General features: G+C 48.2%; 1 protein-coding gene across 2 annotated transcripts; it reads right to left on the bottom strand.

Moving 5' to 3' along the window:
• Nucleotides 1-266: 266 nt before the first annotated feature.
• Nucleotides 267-4,546, bottom strand: LOC123123020 (TOM1-like protein 9). Of its 2 annotated transcripts, XM_044543417.1 has the most exons (10): nt 4,191-4,546; nt 3,462-3,540; nt 2,977-3,075; nt 2,783-2,896; nt 2,490-2,641; nt 2,282-2,363; nt 2,031-2,116; nt 1,737-1,901; nt 1,139-1,617; nt 267-1,022 (listed from the first exon to the last, which is right to left on the bottom strand). In XM_044543417.1, exons 1-10 carry the CDS (start codon nt 4,301-4,303, stop codon nt 487-489), a joined length of 1,905 nt encoding a protein of 634 aa, XP_044399352.1. In that variant the 5' UTR covers nt 4,304-4,546; the 3' UTR covers nt 267-486. The 2 variants fall into 2 exon arrangements, with proteins under 2 accessions (XP_044399352.1, XP_044399354.1); XM_044543419.1 differs by lacking the exons at nt 2,783-2,896; nt 2,977-3,075.
• Between the last annotated feature and the right edge of the window lie 21,731 nt (nt 4,547-26,277).

Genomic DNA, 26,277 nt, shown 5'->3' with positions numbered 1-26,277 from the left:
GACGTGGTTTAGCTAACTGAGAATTCGCACTGTGATTTTTTTTACGTGCTTCGATACTTGTACAGCCAAGTACAATTCTAAAAAAAGCTCACTTTCTGGTCATGTTGATGTCAATAAAAGAGGTATCTTAAAACAGTCGAGGAGAGCAATAGTATCAGTATGACATATAAACTGGTAAGTAGTATTCCTCTTGTTAGAATAACATAGGTAAAATGGAACGAGATACTAAAAAGTCTTTGCCTAATATTTGTACACATGGATGTTGATGACACTACAAAATTCGAACTGTATTATATAATCAGACCATATCATACAGGAATCATACAGTCCATTACTTTCCAGTATGTATCCGTGCCTAAAAATGGAATTTACATCAATAAACCATCTGGCATTGTACCAAAAGTGCCAAATAGAATTATGTACTACGAGAGTTCGAGGTAAAGCTTTTGCTGCTGGCAAAATCATGCATCCACTCCACCCTTCTTCTTACAAGCCACCGACCTTACCAGCTGCAGGTTTGCTCTGCTTCATTTTGGCTATGCTAAGAAGATCGCCAAAGAGCGAGTCTTCTGGCCTGCTTGCTTTATTCTGCTGCTTCAGAGAAAAGGATGACGTTGCACCATTCATTCTCTGAGAAAGTTCATTTGCACTGGTATACGCATATGCGGCGTTCGGGATGTAGTAGCCTCCAGATTGGTGCACATACCCATAACCGGCCATTTGAACTGCATATGACTGTTGATAGTTCATCCCATAAAACTGTCCGCCGACAATCGGTTGGGAGTTCATGCCCATTCCTTGGTTGATTTGCATCGAATTCGGGTACATGCCCCCGTATTGCATGTTCGGCACAAACTGTGGTGCTTGCTGCGCGCCGAGCACCGGTGGCAAGCGCATACCTCCTGGCATTTGTTGTGTTGACATGAATCCTTGACCACTTTGTGCTTGTTGGGGTTGGTTACCCGTCAAGTGCTGAATTTCCCAGGGTGGTGGTGGAAGGCCTCTGTTCTGATCCTCTACACCTGTGAATAGGAGAATGTCAAATGCTCATGGAGCTATTTGAAATGAAAAAAAAAGTGCACATGTTTGCAGAGATCCTCTACACATAATGCTATTGTGTACTGAGAAAGTGGTGTACCATAATTTAGTGCTTGCCGTTGAGAATCCACTCCATAAGCAGGCTGCCCATTCCATGACCTTGTGACGTTCGGTTGAGATTGTTGACCGTAAGGTACGATGTCCCCGTTTGAATAAGTAGTGGGTTGCTGAGGCAGAGTAGGGTGCACTGGAGCAGGGTTTGCTCGAGATGCAGGGGAAACAAAAGAGTTTGTAAGCTGGTTATGGTTTCTATTGTTGGCAGCAACACTATTTTGTTGGAACATGTCTGCAAGGGCCAATACATTCTGGTCTGAAGCTGAGTATTCACTGACAGGAACAAGCGCCAGCGAGTTTTCAGGTTCAGGTTTGATGTAGTCATCTCCACTAAGGAGGTCGAAACTAGGAGCTGGTGCTGCAACAATAGCTTTTGCACTGCTAGATGATCGAGGTGCCGGCGCGGGAAGCGCCAATTGTTCTGAGGGTGACTGCTTGCTTGCACTTGAAGTAGTTGCTGAAGACCTGAAACATTGATAGAAGATAAACAAATTAGGAAGCACATGCAGTTTTTGAGAATTCTCTTGCTAGTGTATGTTTCTAGTAGAATATCTTGAACAAAATGATTGACATGATGTGCCAACCTTTGAACTGCTTCTTTTGTAGTATCTGGCTTCGCTAGCGTGGAATGGAGCGATCTCTGCTTCTCCACCGGAACCGCTATGCCTGCAGCAATAGCGTCGTGTTTTGCTAAAACACGCTGCAGATCATCATTCAAACAAAGACCCTGGCTGAGCAACCCCTCGTCCCTGTATCAATTTAATACATCTGAAATAAGAAGCTTTACATTGATACAAAACCAACAAATGAAAGAAAATTTCAGCAGAAAATTTGACAAAACGACACTTAAAGCGCCTGCGAACTGGCAAGAGACATACGAGGTACTGTTGACAAGCTGCACGACTCTCTGCTTGTATGTACGGCACTGATCCACAAGGTCAACGATGACATCCTGACGAAGTTCCTGCATATTCAATTGAACTTAAAATTTGACCTGATAGTACATTGATTACAACAATTGAAAAACTTCAGAGGTTTTCCAGATCCCCGACACCGGACTCGCTAGATTTTTGCTCCAGCAACATTTTCATGGGAATAGATCAGTATTTCAAGTGCATCAGGAAAATACCTGTCTTTTACTAGGATCTAAAGCATTCAACATCTCCGAAAGAACGTCCATGATACCCCGTGCATTCTGAATATCTGCCAGGCTACCAATAAACATTCCCAAAGTTGAAGCAGAGGTTCAGATTTCAAATAAGTGTATTCAGATTTGATCTTCAGTCCAGTAGTTAAGCATGCCCATTGTATGATAAAAGTTCCATAAGTTGGTATACCTTGTGGCAGGAAAATCCTGCGCTGACGATTCAGGAGCCTCGTGGTCAGCATCGCGTAGAGCAGGAGGATAGTTTTGTAGAGGCTGAGTCTGCGCAGGAGTAAATATTGGCACAGATCCATTTGATCTTTGAGGAAATACAGCTCCGGCACGCTGAGTGGAGATTGGAGTTTAATTAGTTTAACAGATTTTGATAATTTGGAAACAGCATAACTTCATTTTTTTTCTGCAAACTCCGAGACTGTTAAAAGATCCTGGTATGATGCACAACTTATTCAGTTTGTGTAAAATTACCAAAAGGTCCTGGTATGATGCATAGTATTGCGGATATTTTGAACGTGCGCCGCCAAAAAATTCTTGCCAAGTGTCGATCAGCGTGAGAATCTTCTCTTTTACATGATAATCAGGCTAAAAACACCACACACATATATACATTAAAACTTATTATTTGAAACTAGTACATAAAAGTTTGAACTGCCCATACATACCCTTTTCTTTACTATCTTCACCATTTCACGAAGTATGTCTCTCTCAGCAACATGCATATGGACAATGTCCCCACAATTTTTAATCATTGTCTCCAACAACTAAAATAAGTAAACCAATGCACTGATTAGTGGTTGAGTAAACGATTACTTAAACATTCCAAATTAAAGCCTTCTAAATGTGCCAATCATCTTCCTTCTGGAGTGATGTAATGCATTGCCAGGTTACTACATCACTACAAGAAAATATGTTCATGCGTCAAACTGGAAGAGTACATCAAGCAACATTCAGAGCCAACAGTCAAAACGCAGCACATCGCGGCTATCAAATAGGAAACAACTCAGTTATAGAAGGTAAGCTTCAAGAAAAGGTGCAAAGGTACAGGTCAATTATTGGGCACACTACATCAAAGAGACTAATAATTGACATAGTCCACAGACTAATAGTTGATGAGTCAAATTCATATTCAGTTTTAAACCGTACTTACCGTGAGAGCGAGAAGCTGGACCTTTGAGTTCTTGTGAGCAATGCGCTTCTTGAGAGACTTGACAACATCTTTTGTTTGGCTATGAGTACAACAGAACGTAGATATTTATACCAAACCGATAACAACGGAACGTAGGTGCACATAACCATTCTCACAGAAATTTTGCATGTCATATAGGAGTACTATATCATTGAGTATAATTTAGTAAGTACTCGTTGACGGGAGTGAGCTGCATTAGAGGTCTGGTGTGATGACTTGATCAAAAGAAAACACGTGGCTGCATCAATCAAAAGCTCAACGACACATCGTGGCATTGACTAGCTCAAAAGACACCCAGTTTCTAGAAGGCAATAGAGTTCAACAAAATGTTTCTACTAAGAAGTCAGGTTGGCCATTTTTATCACCATAAAAAAAACACCATGTAAACTAGCTAAGAATGAAGATTTTAGTAGAAACAAACATAGAACAAATCCGAGTGACCCCATAAGTTCATCAAATAATTAAGCGTTTTGATAATCCCCAAAACAAGAATTGAGGAAGCAAATATTAAATCAATGAACATGCGAGTGACAAATTTAAACAGCAAAGCTCGCAAAGATTTAATCTTGCCACAAAACCGTAGGCGCGAAACAAAATTAAGCCGCAGAAATGTAGCTTTGCTCAGCAGAGTTAGCCAATACACCAGTTATGGAAAATACAGGCACTCGTTGAGTCGTTGTGCGTGCTCACCCTGGATCGCGGTTGAGGGTGTCGCAGATCTCGAGGTTGGTCGCCCAGTCGGGGCCGATGAGCGCGTCGCTCGTCGCGCGTTGGACCGAGGAGGAGGAGGAGGACGACGGCATCTCCCGGCCCCCACGATATCAACCGGCCAGCAACAGATGGCCTGACTCTGAGCCCCCGCCCAAAACAAGAAAGCTTCAGCGAAAACCTTGGCGATGGTGGCGGGTGGCCACAAGAATTTGTCGTTCCTTCCTGGTGCCGGCCCCTGCCTCGGTTCCGCCCCTGGGACTAGCTAGGAAGCAGGAACGTGGAGCCAAGGGATGGAAAACCTTTTGTGGCCGGCCAAAGGAACCACTCCATAACCCAGCTACATGTAGTCACAAGAATGCAACGACAAACGGTCACCGATGCATAATCTTTGACCGGCGTTTCTCAAATCAGCGGTGGGGATTGGTCAATGGCGTATGTTTGTTACGTCCTATCGGTCTGCCCTGCACGGCGGTCGACGGCGACGGGCGGGCGAACCAACTCCACGCGGCGGCGGCCTCCTTTGTTTAGTTAGCGCCGGCCATGACTAGGACAAATATCGTGAATAATGGAGTTTACTAGAGTTGGCTGCGCAGATCGAACTGCTCCCGGCCATTAGGCACGCTCTGTTCACTCCTCCAAGCGTGTGCACTGTATGAGTTGGGCCGTTCCAGTCCCTTTCAGGCAGCCTCCGCTTCAATCATGCAACGCAAGAACGGAAAACACAATGCAGAAAAAGGAAAATCGCACTTATTGATGAAAACAAAGAAATATTTTTTGCAGACTGGGCAACATTTTTAGACTCTATTTGCTTCCATCTACTCCGGCCGTGAACAACTTGATGAAACTATATATAGCTGATGTCTTTGGGCAGGGTGTCGTGACAAACTATCTCTACTCTTATAAAACACTCAGTTGATGATGATGGTGTGTCTGCCATCCGTCATTTCTGACCATTAGATATGCATTTAACGGCTGTGAGGTAAGTTGTGGCATTTTTGCAACAATAGACCACTTCTCTGCTCCAATTTACAGAAAATCCCTTATTATCTTGAAAGCAACCACATCCCTCCCTCACCTCATCAAAACAGCCTGAGAAATATATTTTGAGTGAAACATAATATATTTTAGTGGTATATATGTATATAAAAACAAGAGTGTTTTCTTTCAAGTTTGTGAACAAGTAGTATTCTACTTTGGACCCGTTGCAACGCACGGGCATATTGCTAGTATATATGTGAAATCTGTGGGACACATGCCTGACCTGACCGAGGCTTCGCTGGACCGCATGTGGAGAATCTCCTCCCTTCCTCCAAATTGCTTTAACTTTGCTGCTGTCCCATAGAAACTACTCCCTCAACTAACATAAGACTTTTTAGATCACTAACGCGATGCGCCAAATATTTGACCCCATGAATTGTATAGATAAATTATGTATTGTGCAACTATTGCCTAGAACTGTGACGCGACCAAAGTAACGGAATTTGATAGATCAGGATTTGAGAAAATCGGCTTGCCGCACCCCATTTGGTACCTTCATATCCAGCTCGGTAATACAAAGTACTTATATATGCATACGTAATCAGATGGCAGCATTAAAAGGACAGTTAATAGCGACTATAACCACAGTGAGTATGGTATGCATTCACTGATAACATGTTTCTGGACGAACATGGTACATAAGGCAAGACCCAATACCAACTTAGACTTAGGGGTTGTTTGAATAGCGGGACTGTAGAGAATCAGATTTGCATAAACACGATTTCTGTTATAACAGCCTAAAACCACGTTTGGATCATCTAACTAAACAATGGATAAGTACTACCCAATTTTCTACAAGCCAAAAAACGAGCTTTTAGAAAAACGAGTCATAGTCGTTTTTCCAAAAAAACGAGTTCTCTGTATACTCGAGTCGTATCGTCCACGTACAACCTATTTGGATCGATGGACCAACGTCGGCAAGTTCCACACGTCATCTTCATAGTACATGCTAGTGGCCACGCCGGCGGCGCGGTTCCAACGCCGGCACCGTCGTACATGCTAATGGCCGCACCGGCGGCGCGGCTCCAACGCCAGCACCATGACAATGGTAACATTGAGCTATTTTTGGCATCGAGGAGGCGACAATGGACAACAACGAACTACTGCAAGAGTTGGTTCAACATGCCCGTGCTCGGCATCACCGTACCCATCAAGAGTCGCTGCCACTGCTGCTTCCGCCTGCTGCGTGGCATCGTGTCCAACCCTCGCAGGGTTTCCAGCAGGTCAGCACCATGGCCTATGCTCCAGTGCTCGTTCTTGTGGGCAGCGTCAACATGGAAGCCATTGACCCATTGTTGTGCTCCAACTACGTCCAGTGTACTGGTGTATGCATACTACAATCTCATCCTCGTCACGCAGCATGCAGCAAGCAGCAAGCAGCATGCAGAGAATAGGGACGCTCGAAGCATGCAGGAGGCGATCAGCAGAGAGAGTCATGCCTGTGGGAGGAGCGGGAGGCCTAAACGTGTTATCCTACCTTTTTCCATCCAAACGAGGTATTGTATAGCCTGATCTTAACAGAAAAAACTAACAAAAACAGGTTTTCCTAAAAATCCTCTAAAAACCAGTTTTCTAAGATTTCACGTCTAATACTTCATATCCAAACAACCCCTTAGAGATGCGAACCACAACATCTGCTTGTGCTTAGACAGTAGAACGGAATAAACAAGGAGCTACAAATATAGAATAATGTATGTTGGGCGAGCTAGTCAGAACACGTGAACTTGTGAAGACAACTTTATACTTGCAGGATCAACATTTTAGTATGGCGAAGGTAAATGTTGCGAAGTTGATTCTCTGGAATCCATATCCTCGTGCACATACCATAAGCCAAAAAAGGTGATTTGCATCACTCAGCAAGTACTGAAGTGGAAAACTAAGAGCATCTTCAGCCGTTCAGCCCCAAGGGCGCCGAAAAAGAGCGTCCTGGGGGCGAACCGGCGCTAGATCCGCCCCTGGGAGCGACCTAGCTCCCAGCCACGCCCCCAGGCGCCGCCCCCAAGCCGCGGCAAATTTCAAACATACATTCCCGCTCATCAAAATAGACGCTACAAATCCGGCGATCAAGCGGCCACAGTTCGGCGATTGAATGAAAAGTTCAGCGTTCAAAAAAGAGAGGACGCGCGTGCAGTGCATCAGACGGCGAGGTCGGCCTCCGGCGTCGGTGGAGTTGGCGTGCGCGGGCTTGGCGGGGTCGGAACTTCTGTGCTGGGCGGCGTCGGCGTCGCTTCTGTGCTGGCATCATCGCTCGGGCTTGGCGGCGGCGTCGGCGTGGGCGTGAGAGTCGGCGGCGCCGTCGACGGCAGCTGGTTCAGGATGAGGCCACGCTCCACCAAGTACCAGGCCTTGACCGCCTCGTCGTTGCTCTGGAGCATGTCCGCCCCGCCCAGCAGGAAAGCCAGGTCGGTGTTCCTCTTCTTCGCGGCGACGTTGGTCCGGAGTAGGTCGAGCTTGATGGCGCCGCTCGACATCAACGCCGACCACCGCGCCTCTGTCTTCTCTTCACGCAGGGCGGCCCGTGCCTGTGCGTCGGCGAGGCAATGCTCGATGGACTCCTGCACTCGCGCGGTGGCCGCGTCGGCGTGTTTCCCCTTCTTGGCCCCTTTGTTGCCGTCAGACTTGTAGGACTCCTTGGCCATGTCGTGGGTGCGCCAGACTTCGGCACACTTCTCGCACTTGTCAATGCGCTTGTAAACGTGGAGGTACTTGAATTCTTGGTCGCTGTTGGTCTGGCGATACATGGCGAACATGCGCACAAGCTCGTACCCACGCGAGTCGCCTCGGCGTCGGCTTGGTCCGCCGCCGCACGCGCCGTGTTGTCATGGGCCTTCTTGGCGATTGCCCTGTTCTGCCGGTCGGCGGTGACAGCCTCCCGTCGCTGAACTTCCGCCCTCCACTCGGCGTTCGTCATGCCGGGTGGCTTGGACGGTGGCGCCCTCGGCTTCCTCTGCTTCGGCTGGGCGATGGAGGCGGTCGCAGTTGTCGCCGCGCGGGGGATCACGTACTTCTTCGGCGGCATGGCGGCCAAGCCGGACGGCGAGCGGGAGGGAGATTGGCAGGAGGAATGGAGAGAATGGAAGGGAAGTGGGGGAAAAGTGGGAAGAGGTTGTCGACTCGCCGACAGAGCGGCCCCACGCCCCTTTTCGCTTGTGCCGGCGCCCCCCTGCGCGCCGGGTTCGGCCTGAGTCCGCCGGCACCAGTTTCGGCCCGAGCCGGCAAAAACCGGGCTACTGGGGACGCGACTGGGCCGATTTTTAGGCGCCGGCGCGGCAAATACGCCTGGGGAGGGCCTGTTGGGGGCGCGGCTTGAGATGCTCTAAAGCCTGCTAGCATGAACTTCATAAGCTGCCCTGTAATAAAAAATGAGCTGAATCAGCTGACCTGTTGTGCTCGCATCTTTTACTCCACTATGGTCTCTTATGTTAACTCATGAGATACTCCATGCCATCTTCTCCTGAAACCTGCAAACCATAACAACTTTGGTTCTATCTAGACTGATCAAAGCCACGCAAAGACCTCCGCGGGATTATTTTCAAAGTAATTATGATATCTGAAGTTCGTATATGCCCATCAAGCTACAAATATTACTAAAAGGGCTCATGGGAGACAACCATTATAATTTATTTTCAGTGGGACCTACAATGTAGTGAGGTGTGTTGAGTAACACGACGGTTTTACAATGTGATAATTAATGTTTCTTTTAAACTGGACAAAGCAAGGGGAAGGGGAAGCCAGTACCAATGCAATTAATTAGTCACACTTCAGGTCTACGCACACACTCACCAAGGGTTGATTCGAAAGAAATAATCCATGGCAAAATAACTTTTCCTCTATCCCTGCAAAAAGATCGAACAATAAAGTTGTGCAAAAGGCAAAAGTGAAGAAGATTGAACAACAGGAAAACAAAGGAAGATCAAAGTACGCAAGTGCTGCTATAAGCTCGAACTCACCTCAACCTAAGCCATACACAGAATGGTTGTAGCCTCAACGACATGTATAGTTTTTATATACTAACACAAATCTTGGGGGCGAAAAATGTCGCCATCAGGGTGGTGGAGGTGGGTGAGCGAGGATGGTGACGAGCAGCATTGTCGTTGATGTCCCTGGCCCAGATCCTCCCCATCCCGAGATGAGGGAGTGGTCGTCGGTGGAGCACTTGCCAGGGGGCGGCGACACTGGTGCTAGCAGGCGCTCATACCGAGTCACCGGCAATGGTGTCCGCGGAGCATGCAAGGTGCTGATCGGTGGGCCCTGTGTCAGCCTAACGGTTGAGTCAAATGGTCTAACGTCTGTCTCGCCTAGTCGTTACCCTATGCCACGTTGCCCTAATGAATGGGACCCTCGGTCAATCATTTGACACTAATACTGCAAACGGTCAACACAAACTTATCTCAAGAAACTTTTTGATGTGCAATAGGGGCAATGTCTAAAGAAATAAGTCTATATTACAACCTTGAACTATCACCAAAGTTTCAAACAGAGCCTAAACTACGAAACCGTCTAGTTTACAACCCCCAACTTTCAAAACCGGAGAAGAAACAACCCTGTGATAGTTTTTGGCTATTTTGACTGGTTTTGACCCGTCAACATCCTAGTCAGCATCCAGTCATCTGCCACTTTATTATGTCCCACATAACCCTATCCCCTCTCTCTCTTCTCATTCATAAAATCGTCGATGACTCCAGCCGCAACCACGCCCGGCTGCGGCACGCCCCACTCCGATCCTCCACGCCACCCAGCTCCCCGCTCACCTCCGTCACCTCCCCACTGCAGTGTCGCCATGGCCATGGATGCAACCGAGCTCGGTCCTCCCTCCGCCGATGGAAGAGAGAAGGGAGGAAGAAAGGAAAGAACTCGTCGGAGGAGCGGCGCTCGTCGGAGGACGGGTTATGCATGCATGGAGGCGGCATGAGCGTGTGTCGGTGGCCTGGTAGAGAACTTTAATAATACTAATAATAATGTCGACGAAGAAATACCTCCCCTGTTCTCGAAGGAGCACAAAAGACGCTTCACGCAACACCACACCACCACACTGCATACTTTGCCTGACCTTCAGGAGAAGTGCATGGATGAACCCGGGTACATATGAACCCACTTTAAAAAACACATTTTGCAATGTCAAAAAATTCTGAAAAAAGGTGTGCGCGGACATCTCCATATTCTATGTGTGTGCAGAATGTTTCACAGAAAAACAGATTTTTTTTGTAGCCTGTGCAAAAAAGACAAAATTTTATGCCGTGAAACGCTATTTAGAAGCAGTAAAATTTGTCTTTTTTACTGAGACAAAACAAAAATACTTTTTTACACAAAACTTTGTGCCGTGGACATACCTTTGCCAACATGTATGCATAATTTTTTTTTAGAATTTTTAAACATTACAAAACGCGTAAGAAGTACATTTTTGAAAAGCGGGTGCAGATGCCCCCGTGTGCAGATCGTCCACTCTCTGACCTTCAGGCGCTTTGTTGGGCCAGTAGAGATTCCGGAATGTGATAGTTTAGAGCATCTCCTCTCTTCCCCCAAACTGCTTTAACTGTGCTACTGTCCTGTACACATTTCAATGGCCTCGGGGATGTAGAACAATATAGTTTTTCTTAGCGATTCTAGATTTGAACTGAATGGTGGTCTCCTTCATGGGCTGTTTAAGCAATGGAATGTTGTTGTTTGAGAGCTGCACAAACTGACTTCATTTTAATCTGGGTAATGTAGCACTGGCCATGGTGGCCACAAGAAGAGTAGAACACACTTGTATTACAGACAATTGCGTCACTATCACCTTATGGCAGATTCTTTTAATGTGATTACTTGTAAACTCTTGGGAAGTTCAGTAATATATTAGAGCCAATATCATGTACATATCTACTAAGATGCCTAAAAATATCTCTTCCGCGAGAGTTGGGTTGTTGCCATACTGATTGGTGACAGTTCATTGCAGAGTTGCCAAGAAAAGTTAGGTTCCTTCCAGCAGTGACGACATTTGGCTTATCCTTGTTTTTGAAAAAGGCTTTTGCCCTGCTTTATATTATAAAGCAAATCACCCGAGCCAAACATCCAACAAGGTTCACACACACAAGTCTCACACACAAATAAGGTAGTAAAAGGGTTAATACTGAGGGCACAGTTCAACAAGCCCTGAAAACAAAACACACTCAGACATAGCAAACACGTGCAGCATGTCTAATTGGGCTCCGGCGGAGGGGGCGGAAGCGGAGGCGCCACGCGGAAGGCCATCGAGCGAAGGTCGGCGAGGAGGGTGTTGATGACGTCCCGGTCCTGGGGGCGGCTAAGCGGCCGCCATAGCTGCAAGTAACCACACATTTTGAAGATCGCGTCAGTCGCACGTCGAAGAGGCACTTTCTGAATAACAAGCTTGTTGCGGATGATCCAAAGCGTCCAGGCGAGGACCCCAACGCACAACCATCTAATATGGCGGTAGCGCGCGGGGGGGGGGGGGGGGTGGAGGCGTGGATCTCCGCAAGTAAGTCGGGGAAGTTGGTGTTGCACCAATGCCCACCGACCGTCTCGCGCAAGCAGGACCACAGGAATTGGGCTGTGGAGCAGGAGAAGAAGATGTGGTTAGTATCCTCCACCGTGCCGCACAAGGGACACATCCCATCTCCTGGTCCATTACGCTTGAGGACCTCTACTCCAGAGGGAAGGCGTCCCCGGATCCACTGCCACAGGAAGATCCTGATCTTTAGGGGAAGGCGGATGTCCCAGATCAGGCTAAAGGGCTCAGGGGCCAACGAAGGAGCGATGGCCACGTATAAAGACTTAGTGGAGAAGCGGCCGGATGGCTCCAGGTGCCAAGAAATGGAGTCAGGGGCGCCCTCGACGTCCATCGGAAGAAGAGCGATATCCTGGAGGAGGGAGTCCCAAGCGGCCACCTCAAGGGAGCCAAAGGGGCGCCGGAAGGCGAGACGCCCTAAGTCAATAAGGGCCGTCTCGACGGAAACTCGAGGTTCAACCGCTATGGCGAATAGGTCCGGGAAGCGAGCTGCCAGGGGGGAGTCCCCTAGCCAGCGGTCGTACCAGAACAGGGTCGAGGACCCGGAGCCAACCGAGATGGACGTGCCTATGCGGAGCACGGGTAAAAGCTGAATTACAGCCTGCCAGAACTGGGAGCCACCAGAGCGCTGACAGAAAGCTAGGGGTTGGCCCCGAAGGTTGCTCTGAAGAGGTAACAAGTATGAATGGATGAAGATCCGATTGCTCAAACAAAAAGCAAGGTTCAAGAGAAAACAAACATTTGCTATAACTAGAGCCAACTCAATTATATTGGCACTGAAAATTCAAGTGTTCGACCAAACTGTCATGACCTGTTGCCACGACGCTCGTAGGACGTGAGAAGAGGATACAATGGATCCTTGTGGAGAACGACCAACCCAAGGAAGGAGACATCATCGGGAGGAAGGAGCAAGCGAAAAAAATGTTTCTTCAATTCATTTCTTTCATGCCCTCTCGTACTGAACACTAATTAAGGGGTACCCCTTCCAAAGGCCACTCTCATCTTATCTGGTGATGACAAATGACACACTGCATGTGCGCCACTTGTTGCAACCTATGAGTTTTCTTTTGTTTGTAGATTTATTCTTTTTTCAAAACGGTTCATCTCTTGAACCGCGCATCCAAACATTAACCATTTTCACCGTTGGATTTTTCGTGTCGAAATATTCGAAACTAGATCCCATGCTAACAGATTTCAATGATTTTTTCCCAGAAACAAAAAAATAGAGAAAAAAACAAAAAACTAAAACTGAAAAAGAAACTGAGAATCAAAAGAAAAAAGGGAACCGAATGCATAGTTGTGCTTTTTCACTTTTATTTTAGGAAGCACAGTTGTGCTTTTCCTTTTCGAAAAGGATAGACAGTGGTTTTCTATTTTCGGGAACCATATGTGTGATTCTCATGGAAGGACATGTTGGGTGCTTTTCTCTTTTTTTAAAGAAATCACAATTGTGCTTCTTTTTGCACGCACGGTCGTGCTTCTCGCGAAAGCATGTGTTGTGCTTTTCTCATGGAAGCGCAGGCTGTGCCTTTCCCCTTTTCAGAAAGCTCAGAATATGCTTCTTGCAAAAACACACTGTTTGGGCCAAAACCTAGGGAAAACCAAGAAAAGGCCGAAAAGCTCAAAAACTAAACCCCCAAGAGAAACCCAAAACTCGTGAGATCCCGCGGGTGTACCCAGTGTACGACACATGACAACACTGGGCTCACCACATGGTTCCTGGAGAGGCTTCCGAGAGCCATAGGTCGGTATACCCCCGAAGGGGTACCCGTTAGTTTTTTATATAGTTTTTTTTCTTTTGAGGCAAACTCACAAAGCTTTATTGAATCGTCACAACGTTTACAGGGACAAACAAAAGATCACCCGGGTGGCCTAACCAAACATGGCGGCCGGTCCCAAGTGTTAAAGCATGCTTTGCGAGTTTGTGAGCCTTGAAATTCGAGGATCTAAACTCATGTCCAATAATCCAGGATGAAAACTCACTAGAACGAGCTATGATTTCATGCACTACCGCTCCATACGATGCCAATGTGCCTCCTTTGATTGCATCCACTGCAACCTTGCAGTCAGAGGAAACATAAATTTTGTGGATGTACAGATCCTCCGCAATTGCCATCGCCTCCCTGATAGCTAGGTTCTCTAGGACTTCCGGGTCATCGATGTTTCTGAAGAACACCGCCGAAGCTCCCTGAAAAATTCCTGAAGCATCTCGACAGATAGTTCCAACAACTCCAAAGCCTCCAGCTCGCGAGACTGCCGCGTCAACGTTAATTTTTTTTCAAGGATGCGCCAAAGGTTGACGCATCAGCAGCATAGATAGAAGGACCCAAGATGGGCAAAGGTGTTGTTACAAGCCACGGTTACACAACCAAAGGTATCCACATGCGGATCACTCGCCACTATCCAACCTATCTACCGAACAAGGGAGCGAGCCCAATTCCTTAAGCAAACCAGCAGCCCTCCAATCCTGACCCTCTAACTTGATCCTCCTAAGCACGGCGTCTGCCGAAGGCGAGGCACCATTGAACACGATGTCATTCCTGTGCTTCCATAGCATCCAAGCCACGAGCGTTACCACCGTCCATGTTTCCTTCCTTAGGTGTTTCTGTGGGTTGAGGGAGGTCCACCATTTCACCAAGGTCGCATCCATCGCCGGCATCCAGGAAGGTCTGCCCCAAGAATTGGTGACGCCGGTCCACACTTGACGAGCTAACACGCAGCCAAGCAACAAGTGATCGATCGATTCCTGCTCTTGATCACAGAAGGGGCATGCCGAGGGGTGAGGGAGCAGCCTTCTTTCCAATCTATCCGCCGTCCAGCACCTATTCCTTGCCGCGAGCCAGACGAAGAACCTGCAAGAATTAGGAGCTCTCGATTTCCAAATCTGGGTGGCACCGTCCGCCTCGATCATGCCAGCGAACAAAGCCCTGTAAGCAGACCTAACCGAAAACCGCCCCGAGCTCTCCCATGCCCAGTAGATCCTGTCATCTGAGCCTTGCGTGAGGACCACATCATGCGTCTTGTCAACAAGCACCATGAACTCGCGCAGCGCTTGTGCGGACATGCCCGGCGAGATGTCGAGCCACCAACCCTCTGTCATGGCCTGTCGAAAAGTTTTCAGCCGGCCAGACCGTCTCACTAAGGCGTAGAGGTTGGGCGTCAGGTCCTCTAGTCTACCATCCCACAGCCACCAGTCCGTCCAGAAGCGCACAGAATCACCATCCCCAATAGTGCATCTCGTGGCAGCCTTGTATAAGCCCAAGGACTCATGTGAAACCTGCATGTTAAACTCGGCCCAGGGTCTAAGGGGATCGGTCCGTTGGAGCCACGGCCATCTGGTGTGCAATGCAGCATTCATCAACCTCAAGTTGGGCACCCCGAGGTCCTTAGGAGCGCACACTCTGTCCCAGGCCACCAAACAGTGTCCGCCATGCACATCCCGACGCCCCTTCCATAGGAATCCACGACAGATCTTGTTGGCCGCGGTGATCATCTTAACCGGCAGGTCAATCGCCATCATAGCATGAATTGGCATGGAAGCCAACGTAGAGCGCAGAAGCTCCAATCTGCCCGCGCGGAAGAGGAGCCTGGCCTGCCAAGCGGGCAAACGATCGGCCATCTTGTCTATCATGTACTGCAGCTGCGCCGCCGAGACCTTACGCAAGGAAAGCGGGAGCCCAAGATACCTGTAGGGCCAGTCCTGACACTCCAGCTCGGCGGCAATCTGCAGAACTTGCACCTCCGAGCATCTAATGGGATGGGCAGAGCTTTTGATCAGATTTGTGCGCAGGCCAGACGCTGTCCCGAAATCACGTAGCAGCATAGAGCAAGCCCTAAGGCTTTGCAGGTCCGGTTTGATGAAAGTGACCACGTCGTCGGCGTAGATGGAGGTGCATTGCCGGAAACCTGCAGCGCAAGGGGCTGCGGCACACCCTCCGTCGTGGCCGAGCCTAGCAGATGGTGAAGAGCCTCCATGACAAGGACAAATAAGAGCGGCGAGACCGGGTCGCCTTGTCGCAAGCCCTGTCGGTTGAAGATGACATCCCCAGGTACGTCGTTCAGCAAAACCCTAGTAGATGAGGAGGCGAGCAGGCCAGCAATCCACGAAATCCACTTGGCCCCGAAGCCCATGTGTCGCAGCACATCCAGCAGGAAAGCCCAGTCCACCGTGTCGAAGGCCTTAGTAATGTCGAGCTTGAGCATCACCGCGTCTTTCTTAGATGCATGCAATTTCCTGGCCATCCCTTGCACCATCATAAAGTTGTCGTGCAACCAACGTCCTCTGATGAATGCGCTCTGGTGAGGCCCGACCAGACCCGGCATCTCATTCGCGAGCCGCATTGCCAACACCTTGGCCGCCAGCTTAGGGAAACTATGGATCAAGCTGATCGGCCAAAACTCACGAATCTCCAAGGCGACGGGGTACTTGGGAAGCAATGTGATGAACTCCTGATTGATGGAGGTAAGCCCACGGAAGTCCAATCTTTGAAGAGAGGCAAACGCCTCCATCACATCATCTCTGATGATCGGCCAGCAAGACACATAAAATCTGGCCGGGAACCCGTCGGGCCCCGGCGCCTTGTCCAACCCTTGCGCGCGCACAGCCGCCAGCACCTCCTCCTCGGTTAAATCACAATCAAGGTGGGAGAGATCCTTGCGAGGGACGCCAATTTCCTCCAGATCCAGCGTTAACTCATGCTCGGTGGTTTCCCCAAGCAGCTGGGCGAAGAAGGAGTCCACAACACCGGCCATGATCTCGTGGTCCGTCGAGAGCACGCCGTCCACCTTGAGCTTGGAGATATAATTCTTCCATCGCCTGTGACTGGCGTGAGCGTGAAAGTACTTGGTGCACGCGTCTCCCTCTCTGAGCCGAAGAAGCCTGGCACGCTGCCTGGCAATCGTGCACTCCAGCGAGGCGAGCCCAAGCAGCTTGCGCTTGAGCAGCCTCCTGAGATCCATCTCCGCCGGAGACAGGGTCCTCCCCTCCATGGCAATATCCAAGCGCAAAATGACCTCGTTCGCGATGCGAATCTGTTGTTTGACGTTCCCCACATACTTACTGCTCCACCTGGCGAGCTGCTTTGCCGTGGCCCTGAGCTTAGCCGCCAACCTCTTGAACGAGTTCCCGATCCCCGGCTGACTATCCCCGGCTGACTGCTCCATGCTTGTAACATCCCAAATTTTCAATTTGGAATGTTATACATTAGATCATCATTGCATATAATATTTTATTGCATTTTGTTTGATCCTAGAAATTCTACGCAACTCAAGGACCCGCGGAGAGAGTTGGGGATTTCGTTATTTCCATATTCGAGTTTTTCTCGAATTTTGAATAGAGGATCGTTTGATTTTAATTATTTTTCTCTTGAATATTTCTTTTATAAAAATAAAAGAGAGAGGATAAAATGACTTCATCAAAATAAAGAAATATTGGAGATTTAATATTAAAATCAAATAAAATTTTATTCGGAGTTTCATCACTATTTTATTTGAATTAGGAAAAATATGTGTTTCCCAAAATTGCATTTTAGGCCCAAATAAATGTTCACCTTGTCCGGCTTATTTTCAGAGGACGTGGAAAATTTATTTCAGGATTTTTGGAGTCCGTTTAGTATTTCTTTCTTTCTTTTTCTGCATGTCTGAATTATTTAAAAAAAAAGTCAAACCGACTCCGGACCGTACCCGAGCGGGACTCCGCCCGGGGGGCTTTATAAGCCGCCACCCCCTGCCCGCCGAAGCCCACCAGCCGCCGAAGCCCACCGCGCCCCCAAAACCCTAACCCTAGCCCGCCGCCGCCGCCGCTGACCCGCCGCCTCCTTGTCGTCGCCGGAGGTAGCCGCCGCCGCCTCGGTTTACGTAAGAAAATCGAACGTTTTTTTTCTAAACCTAGATCCTTTTTTTAGATCCAGTTCGGTTTATTTTTTTCGGTTTAGTTATTTAGTAAACGCCCGTTCGTACGTTCGTTTTAACGAACGGTTTTCACCGTTTAGCCGCAGACAGCGAACGTTCGTTCTTTAGCCTGTTCGTCAGTTTTTCTTTTTCTCGGATTTTCCGCGATTGTTTTCGATCGCGATTTCTGATCCGGTTTTCGATTTAGTTTAACTTTTCGCTCGTTTATCGTAATGAGGCGATTCAAGCGCCTAGAGTTTCGTCTCGAAACCCTCTTTTTGTTTAATCAACTTAAACAAGATTTTGCTACTGTAAAATTTGACTTTAGTCCAGATTAGTAAACGAAGCTTGTTTCTTTCGCCGTTTGAGTTTTGTTGCTTCATTTGATTTGATTCTTTTTGCAAACCGGAGTTCTTAAGTTGAACTTTCTGGTTAGATCTCTTATTTGAGTTTTACCCGTGCCCTTGCTTGATTGCTTATTGTATGCTTGTTTTGTTTGCGATAGAGTACCCGGGGTGTGAAGTGTGCTACTACGAATCCCTAGGTTTCGCGGATCATCAACAAGGCAAGTAACACTTTGATCATACCTCTTTACTACCCAGTTTTATTGCATTAGATCAATCCTCAAACAATTGCATGGTTAGGATCTGATTAAATTGTGGGTTCGGGAAGTAGATGAGGTAGTACCTATTCACCTCTTTATTATCAAACCTTTGGGAGTTACTTCTACGTTGCTTATATTGCTATGCTATGCTCGTAGACGTGGATTGGGTTTGAGTGTTTACATGACAGATGTGAGTATTGTTAATTAATGGTTAACTTAAGGTGGCAACTTTAATACACATCTGGGTGGATTGAGGCACCTGGGGAATTCCAGTGATTGCCTGTATTTTTGGAAATCCCGGGGTACCGTGTGATTCTCCTATGGACTGCCACCCAGGCTCAAAGGGATCATAAGATTATTCATGCTAGAAACTTCCGTGTGCAGCCACATGCTATTATGGGCTCTGGCATAGTTGAGTAAGTTGTGGGAAACCTTTCCATGATGGGCTAGCAGATGTAGGGGATTGTAGGTGTATGTGACACCCCAAAATTTTGACCTTGTTTTCTAAATTAAAATTTTGCCAGGAAATTAAACTCTTCCATTTGTCAAGATTTACCCTTTTGATATTGTGGGTTTTTACCTCAAGTGGAAAACTTTCCTAAGATATTATTGGACTTGTATACTCTCTCTATGAAACAATTCTTTATCAGTGGATTCAATTGCAAGGTTTGCCTCTTCTTGAGCTCTACCCTTTTAAAATGATCTTTCATAAATTTGGACCCTGTTTTGCACTACAACCATTTGACAAATGCTTTTAAAATTTCCACCAAAATTTGCGGATGTCATGTGATGTTTCCACATCACTTTTATGCAAAAATATCTTTTGTTATTGGAGATTTTGAGCTCTACACCAACTTTTCAAATCTGGCCCAGTAGGCATTTTTGCACTGCAACCTATTTAAATATTTCTTTAAAAATTCTTCCAAGTGTTTGGAGATGTCAGTAGATGCATATAATTCAACTTTATACCAAAACCCAGTGATGTTCTTTGAAAAATTTGAGTGAATCAACCTCTTTTTCATTCTGGCCCAGTTTGGTGATTTGTACTGCAGCCCTATTTTATTTTGCTCTAGTGCCCATGAGCCTTTTCCTACTTGTAGCCCTCCCTGCAAAACCCTTAAGTCCAGGAGAGTGGACCCATTGGAGGATTTTAAGTGCATACATTGAGACCTTTTTCTTCCTGTCCAAAACTGTAGTTTTGCAAAACTTGCACTAGCAAGTTTCTGGTTTTGCCCAAATGATCCTGCCATCATCACCTACGACTAGAGAGACCCTGATCTGGAGTTTTTGGCCACTCCAAGAGTTGCCTAAATGCACTTGACATTCTGTCGAACACTTGGTGTGCACAGTCAGTTTTGGGCATGTTTCCTAGTTTGCACTATGATCTTGTTCCACTGACCCAGCAACCTTGTCCACTAAACTCCTAGCTATCCCTATCCTAGTCCTGTTAATTGCCAGCCTCACCCTCGCACTCTAGGCTGCCCTGGCATTTCGTCGAGCACGTCCAGTGCGTGCTCTGGGCGCGCCCAGAGCGCACGTTTTGCACGCGCGCGCCCCGAGCCGCCGCGTCGCACTGCCGCCCTCGCCACGTCCCGCCCCTGGCCCTTGCTCGCCTGCAGAGACGCGCACTAACCTCGCCCACTCTCCACGCCACCTCTGGCGCCCTACAGCGCCGCCGTCAGGGCTTTTGGCGGCACGCCGGCGTCGGCAGCGAGCTCCTGCCATGGTCGGCGCCGCCCAAGCCACCCGCGCGCGCCAGCTGCCCCTGTGAACAGCTCGAGCTTATCCTGGAGCTCGTCGGCACGCGCTCGTCGCCGCCACGTCGCCCTGCAGCTACAGCACCGCGGTCGCCGGCGTTCTTATCCCCGGCCGCCACGGGACCAGCCTCGAGCGCCTATAAAAGGAGGCCCCGAACCCCTCCGAGCGCTCAGGCGACCTCAAGCCTTCCCCCTAGAGCTCCCCAAGCAGTGGATCGACCGGAAGAGGCCGTCTCCCCCCCTCCGGCCGGTTCGTCCGCTGCTGCTGTCCAGTGCCATTCGTCGCAACCAGAAACTTCCCCGCCCATTCAGCGCCACCACTCACTTCCCCTTGTTCTTGCGGAGCTGCCCAACACCTCAGCTTCGATCGGAGACCACCGGAGCCCAAAACCCACTTCACTCCCGTAGCCCACTCCGCCGCGGAGCTCGCCGCCGGCGACTCCTCCCACCACCGTCGACCCAACGACCACCGAGAGGACCGCCCCGGTCTGGCGGGTCCATCCCTACCCTCAGGTGCCCTCAAGGAGCCGCCGTTCGTCGACGGCGATCGCCGGAGACCCGCTCCCGTTCGGGCAGAGAAGAGGAGGGAGAGGGGGGAATAGTCAAACCTGACCGGTGGGCCCTCTGGACCCACTGTCAGTGACCCCCGCGCCACCCACGCTGGCTTAAGTGGTCACGTAAAACGCCTGAGTACGTTTCCTCTACTTCGAAAGCGTATTCTACCTCGAAACGTTTTCCTTTTTCTGGTTTATTTTAAAACAGAACTTTGACTCAGTTTTGACGGGCTATATCTTTTAAAATAAAACTCCAAATGAGTTGATTCCTTTTCCTACCTCTCTCAAATTTCATCTAGTTTATTTTAAGATTTATTTCAAAAAATATTTGTTACAACTTTTTGTACTGTATTTGAAATATTTGTTATTTGAATATTTTTCAAAATAGGAAATGGAGAGAGAGGAAAGCTTTCAAAAAAGTGCACCCTTTGCATACTCTTGAAGGAAAGCATTCTGAACTCTGGCATAATATTTTCGTGAGGTGTTTTGATACGGTTATAACACCACTTTGACTTGGAGCATACGTTATTTTTATGTAACGGTAAAGTCACATGCATGAGTGCATATTGGAGATGCTTTACTGTTAGAATGGCTATGCTGGCGATGGTGATCATTCTCGCGAGCTCTTCATGCATACCGGCAGGAAGCCGGGAAAGTCGTGGTCTTGGGTAGACACGAGCTTGTCCCTAGTTCCTCGTCGAGACGAGTGTGTCCGGTGTGGCATGATGAGGCTCGGTGAGCGGTGATTCTGTCTGTTATTGGAAACTTTTTGGTTATGCTAATCATTCGGAGAATACTTGGACCCCTGAGTCGGTCGTGGGTCGAGTCTCGTTCAGTAATCTTCCCCTTCTTGTTTTGTACTACCACTTGTCCCTGCCGCAGGTAGGGTATGGCTCAGTAAGTTGTCAACCCCTTACCAAAGCACACACCATACAGAGAGGCCATGGTGGAAGATACCGGATGCATCCGGTAGGCATGCCACCTGGTCCGGGGGCATGGTTGTTTCCGGTTGGGACCGAGAGGGGGGCACCCCTTAGAGCGCGCGATATAAATTTGATCCCATGCTACGTCGAGGTTGTAGCCTCCCCACTTAGAGTTTTGCTTGGCAGGTGTCGTGGGTGATTCCAGACACCAGTAAGTTAAGCTGGTGTGTGCAGGTCAGGCGTGTTTTCAATTAAAAGGCCGTAGGCAGAATTAGTCCTGATGGACTAAATAAATCCGTTACTCGTGGGTAAAGAGTACACCCTCTGCAGAGGTCATATCTACTTGAATAGCCATGTCCATGGGTAAGGACTACAGTCCGAGATGAGTCTAGTGATGGTTTTCGGATGGAGACACGGTTGAACTGGATCATAGTAACGGTATTCGGATGGAGACACGGCTAAACTAGAATCTAGTGACGGTCTTCGGATGGAGAAACGGCTAGACTAGAGCCTTGTTTATGACCCGTGACGTATGAGGATTATGTTTATTATTATGGACTAACCATTTACATTATTTGAATTTTCGAGTATCCCTGGGATGGTTCTACCTCCTGGATATTCACTGTGATTATTCTTATATAAGCCCTTTATGTGGTGTCGCTCAGACGCCCGACTGCGGCATGCTTGTATTTAATTATTCTTTATAAGCCCTTTATGTGGTGTCGCTCAGACGCCCGACTGCGGCATGCTTGTTATTTAATAATTCTTTATAAGCCCTCTATGTGGTGTCGCTCAGACGCCCGACTGCGGCATGCTTGTTATTTAAATTACTCTTTATAAGCCCTTTTTGTGGTGTCGCTCAGACGCCCGACTGCGGCATTACTAATTTATTTACAACCTTTCGAGGAGTCATTTCAGACACTCGGTCAGTGCATTATATTTTCACTCCCGTATTGCATATTCATATGTTTCCTGCATGCGTGCATCACAGATTTTCGTTTAATTCGGGACAGACGTTATAATCATGAATATTTCGGAGCATGATTATCCCTTGTTATATTATACCTGTGTTCTTGATGTTTGCGAGTACATTCAAACGTACTCACTGGCTTGTCCCTGGCTATTTTCTTGGCCAGATTTCGCGCATGGAGATAGCATTGTGATGACAGCCCCGGAACCCATGTAAAGGTGATAGCAGCCTCGCGAAGATAGGAGTTATCCTGGACAGCTGTTCTTGTGGGAAATGGAGTCCCATAGACGCAGATGTACCACGAACCGCTTCCGCCATCAACCACTAGAAACCAAGTGTTGTACTCCTAGGCCACAATGGTCTTGTACTACATATTTTGTACTTTGCTTGGAATTCTTGTATCAAGTTGGTGCCTCATCAGCTAACAGTAATCCTGGGGCTGGTGAGCACAAAGGTCGTTTTCTGGGGAATTAATATCCCGAAAACCCGGTCCTGACAGTGTACAGGCCTATCTTTCGGTTAAGGGGACCTCTTCGGAAAGACTGTGTCTCGGTCATCCGTTTCTCAAACAATATGTAGTGCGAGAAATCCAACGGAGGAGATCGAGTCTTGTGGCGAAAAGTGCACAAACCTCTGCAGAGTGTACAAACTAATCATGGTTAGCCGTGTCCCCGGTTATGGACATCTTGAGTATCTGGTTCTTGGATTATCATGTGGATCTCATCACTCTTAATTATAAAATTTGAATGGGATATTGATTACTTTTAATTGGGATTGAGATGGGGTTTACCATTCTCAATGTTTAACAACCACCATGATAGTTAAATAAAATATATTCCTTTGTTGTAGGGAAAAATTGGTTTTTCGCAAAACATATTAACCATACAGCCTCCACCAGCCATATATGCATGTAGTGATAGTATTATTCTGTTCATTACTCTTTTGTGTTACATTGCCAGCATATTCCATGTGCTGACCCGTTTTCGGGCTGCAACGTATCATGTTGCAGACTTTTCAGACGACGAGTAAAGAACCTTAGGTCATGGTCTTTCACTCAGTGATGCCGTTGGAGTTGATGGACTCACTTTTTCTTCCAAGCCTTCCGCTGTTATCGTATTAGATGGCCTTAAGCCATATTTATTGTAATGAGTTCTCTTTTGAGACATTCGATGTAATAAGTGTGTGATTGCTACTCTGTTATAAATCCTTCAAGTACTGTGTGTGTCAGCATTACCGATCCAGGGATGACACTTATGCACAGAGATCAGTCTGTTTGAGGTCTGGTCGCTACAAGATGGTATCAGAGCACACGCTGACTGTAGGACACGACCACTAAGCTAAAGCCCTAGATCACTACTCTCTTCTCATTTCTAACTCCTCTCCCTTTTCTACTCTTTAGGATGGCGGATGCAAGGATCAAGTTCACGCAATCGGATGAAGACACCCCATTTGGACGCAACTTCAAGGAAGTCACTAGGTACCTGAACATTGGAATACCAAGCTTCACCGGGACTTACAACGCCACTTTACCAGAAGAGGAGCGCTGGATGATTCAAGTTCAAGTTCCAGGAAGGACATTCACGCCAGTCACTGAGCCCATAGAGTTTTCCTTTGATGCACCAACCTGGAGTCTAGGAAAGAGTATGGCAGCTCAGATTACCATGGGACGCATTGGAGAAGTTTACCACAATGATCTCAAGGACACTATCTACCAGATTTGTGGGCGCCGAGATGAGCAATGGGAGATGATCAGCAGCAGGAAGGATAGATCGATTGCCGCTTTCATCCAGGAGTTAAACCAGCACATTCGACGCCAGGAGAACCAGATGTGCGCATGCATGACAGATTTGAAGATGGCAATGACAAGGATCACGGAGCTGGAGGAAGAACTCAAGGCTGCACGCGAAGATTATATGGAGGAAATCGTCGTACTAGTGGAGAAGAATAATGACCTGACAAGGAAGCTAGGAGTTTTCATGGGAGATCCTGCGCCAGGAGGAGAAGATGACGATTCCACTTACCCGGAGAACTACATCATCATCGACGACACTGACTCGGACCCTGATGATAGCGATGATGACTATGTTGATGAAGTTGGAGCAGATATCATGGAGTCTTCGACCGATCAATTTTCCTAGTCGACCACCATATCAGTAGTAGTATTCCACCATGTATATAGTATAGTCCAAGCACTTTTGTAACGATAGTTCTAGACGATTGTATGCCCTTGTTTGTTTGATTGAGTGATATGTTTGTGTTTGTCTCAAGTGCATATGGGTAGTGTTTCCCCCTAGACCTCATTCTATTCTGTTTTCTCATCTTTTCTAAACCCAGCAGATGCCTTCGAGACGCGAAAATGGATTTGCTTTCCCACCGGAGCTCACTCAGTTGATCCAGCAGCAGAATGCATTGATGCAGATACTAGTCCAGAATCAGAACCAGGGGAACAACAACAACAACAACCCACCACCACCAGCACCGCCAGTTGATCACTTAGCCCGTTTTCTTAAGCTGAATCCGCCTGTGTTCTCTAGTAGCACCGTGTCACAGCCCCAGATCAGCCCTTGCTTGATTTCTCTTGCATCCATGCATCATGTTTAAATTCAAATGAAATTTGAATTGAGGAATTTTCAAAGCCTCAGAAACCTTTTAAAAATGATCAACATTAAAATCTTCTCAAAGAAGCCCAAGAAAATGTTCCTGTTAAACCTTGAAAAATATTGGCAAGAATGAAATTCAAACCAATATTTTTGGAATCACAGAAATATTTATTTTGGGCCTTTTTGAATTAAATCAATGACATATTTGGGTTGGATTTATTTCTGTTTCATAAGAAATAAAGTTCATATATTTTTGTGAGTTGCCTGTGACCTTGGACTAGTTTCTGAGCTCACATAACAGTTTACAGAAAGTTTAGAAAATGATTTGATGTTTTAAATCAAGTCAAAACAAATAGCAGAAAAATTAGAAAAGAGAAATAAAAGTCAGAGAGGAGGGAAAAGTTACCTGGACCTACCTACTGTGCAGCCCACCTGGCCTGGCCCTGTGCCGGCCCAGCCCACCTCCTCCTCCCCTGTCGTCTTCCTCCCCCTGCCAGGAGGACGGCGCGTGCCCGGCGCGCGCACGCACGCGCCCCGGCCACCTCCTGCTTCCTGCCGCTTCCCCCTCGTCGCCCTGGGCCTCCCTCGCGACGCCACGCAGCCCCGATCGCTCTCTCCTCTCTCTCACTTTCCCCTCTGGCCCTCTCTCCCGCAAAAACAGAGCGCCACCGAGCGAGCTCGCCGACGCCGATCGCCGTACCCGCGGCCACCGCCACCACCTCGCCTCTCCGAGCTGTCCAAGAGCTCCGCCTCATCTGCTTCTTCCTCCTCGACGATCCTTCCGGCCTCGGATGCGCTGCTTCATCGCCACCATCGCCGTTTCCGTCACCGGCCACCGAGGCTCCTCGTCGGTCGATTCGCCGCCTCCAGAGCGTCCCCGAGCCTGCTGACCGCCCCCTCGAACCCGCTGTGAGCTCCTGCTCCTCCCCCTTTCTCACCCCTCTCGCCCGTTAGCCGCCGCCCCCGCGAAACCGAGCTCCGGCCATCGCCATGGCCAGTGAGCCCTGCGCTCCCGAGCTCCTCCGCTCGCCCCAGTAGCACCCGCCTGCTAACCATGCTCTCAGGAGCCGAACGCACGCACCAGCTCCTTCTCCCGTGCACCGCAGCGTCGTCCTCACCGACGCCCGAACTCCGGCCGCCGCCTTGCTCGCCGCCGGTGCTGCTCCCGGCCACCCCGCTGCCTCCCGTCCGGTCCTTTGGATGCGGACAAGCAAGAGCTATTC

This window comes from Triticum aestivum, chromosome 5D, assembly GCF_018294505.1.
Source record: "Triticum aestivum cultivar Chinese Spring chromosome 5D, IWGSC CS RefSeq v2.1, whole genome shotgun sequence".
In the NCBI taxonomy this organism is placed as follows: Eukaryota; Viridiplantae; Streptophyta; class Magnoliopsida; order Poales; family Poaceae; genus Triticum; species Triticum aestivum.
Note: the sequence above shows the minus strand (reverse complement) of the source record. Positions and strands in the feature narration are given on the sequence as shown.

Bases quoted from the DNA above. Each gene is read 5' to 3' on its own strand.
- LOC123123020 (XM_044543417.1), bottom strand. From the start codon at position 4,303: ATGCCGTCGTCCTCCTCCTCCTCCTCGGTCCAACGCGCGACGAGCGAC. The intron at 2,117-2,281 runs GTATTTTCCTGA...TTGAATATGCAG, and splicing joins TAGATCCTAGTAAAAGACAG to GAACTTCGTCAGGATGTCAT. The intron at 1,618-1,736 runs GTTGGCACATCA...TCAATGTTTCAG, and splicing joins ACAAAAGAAGCAGTTCAAAG to GTCTTCAGCAACTACTTCAA.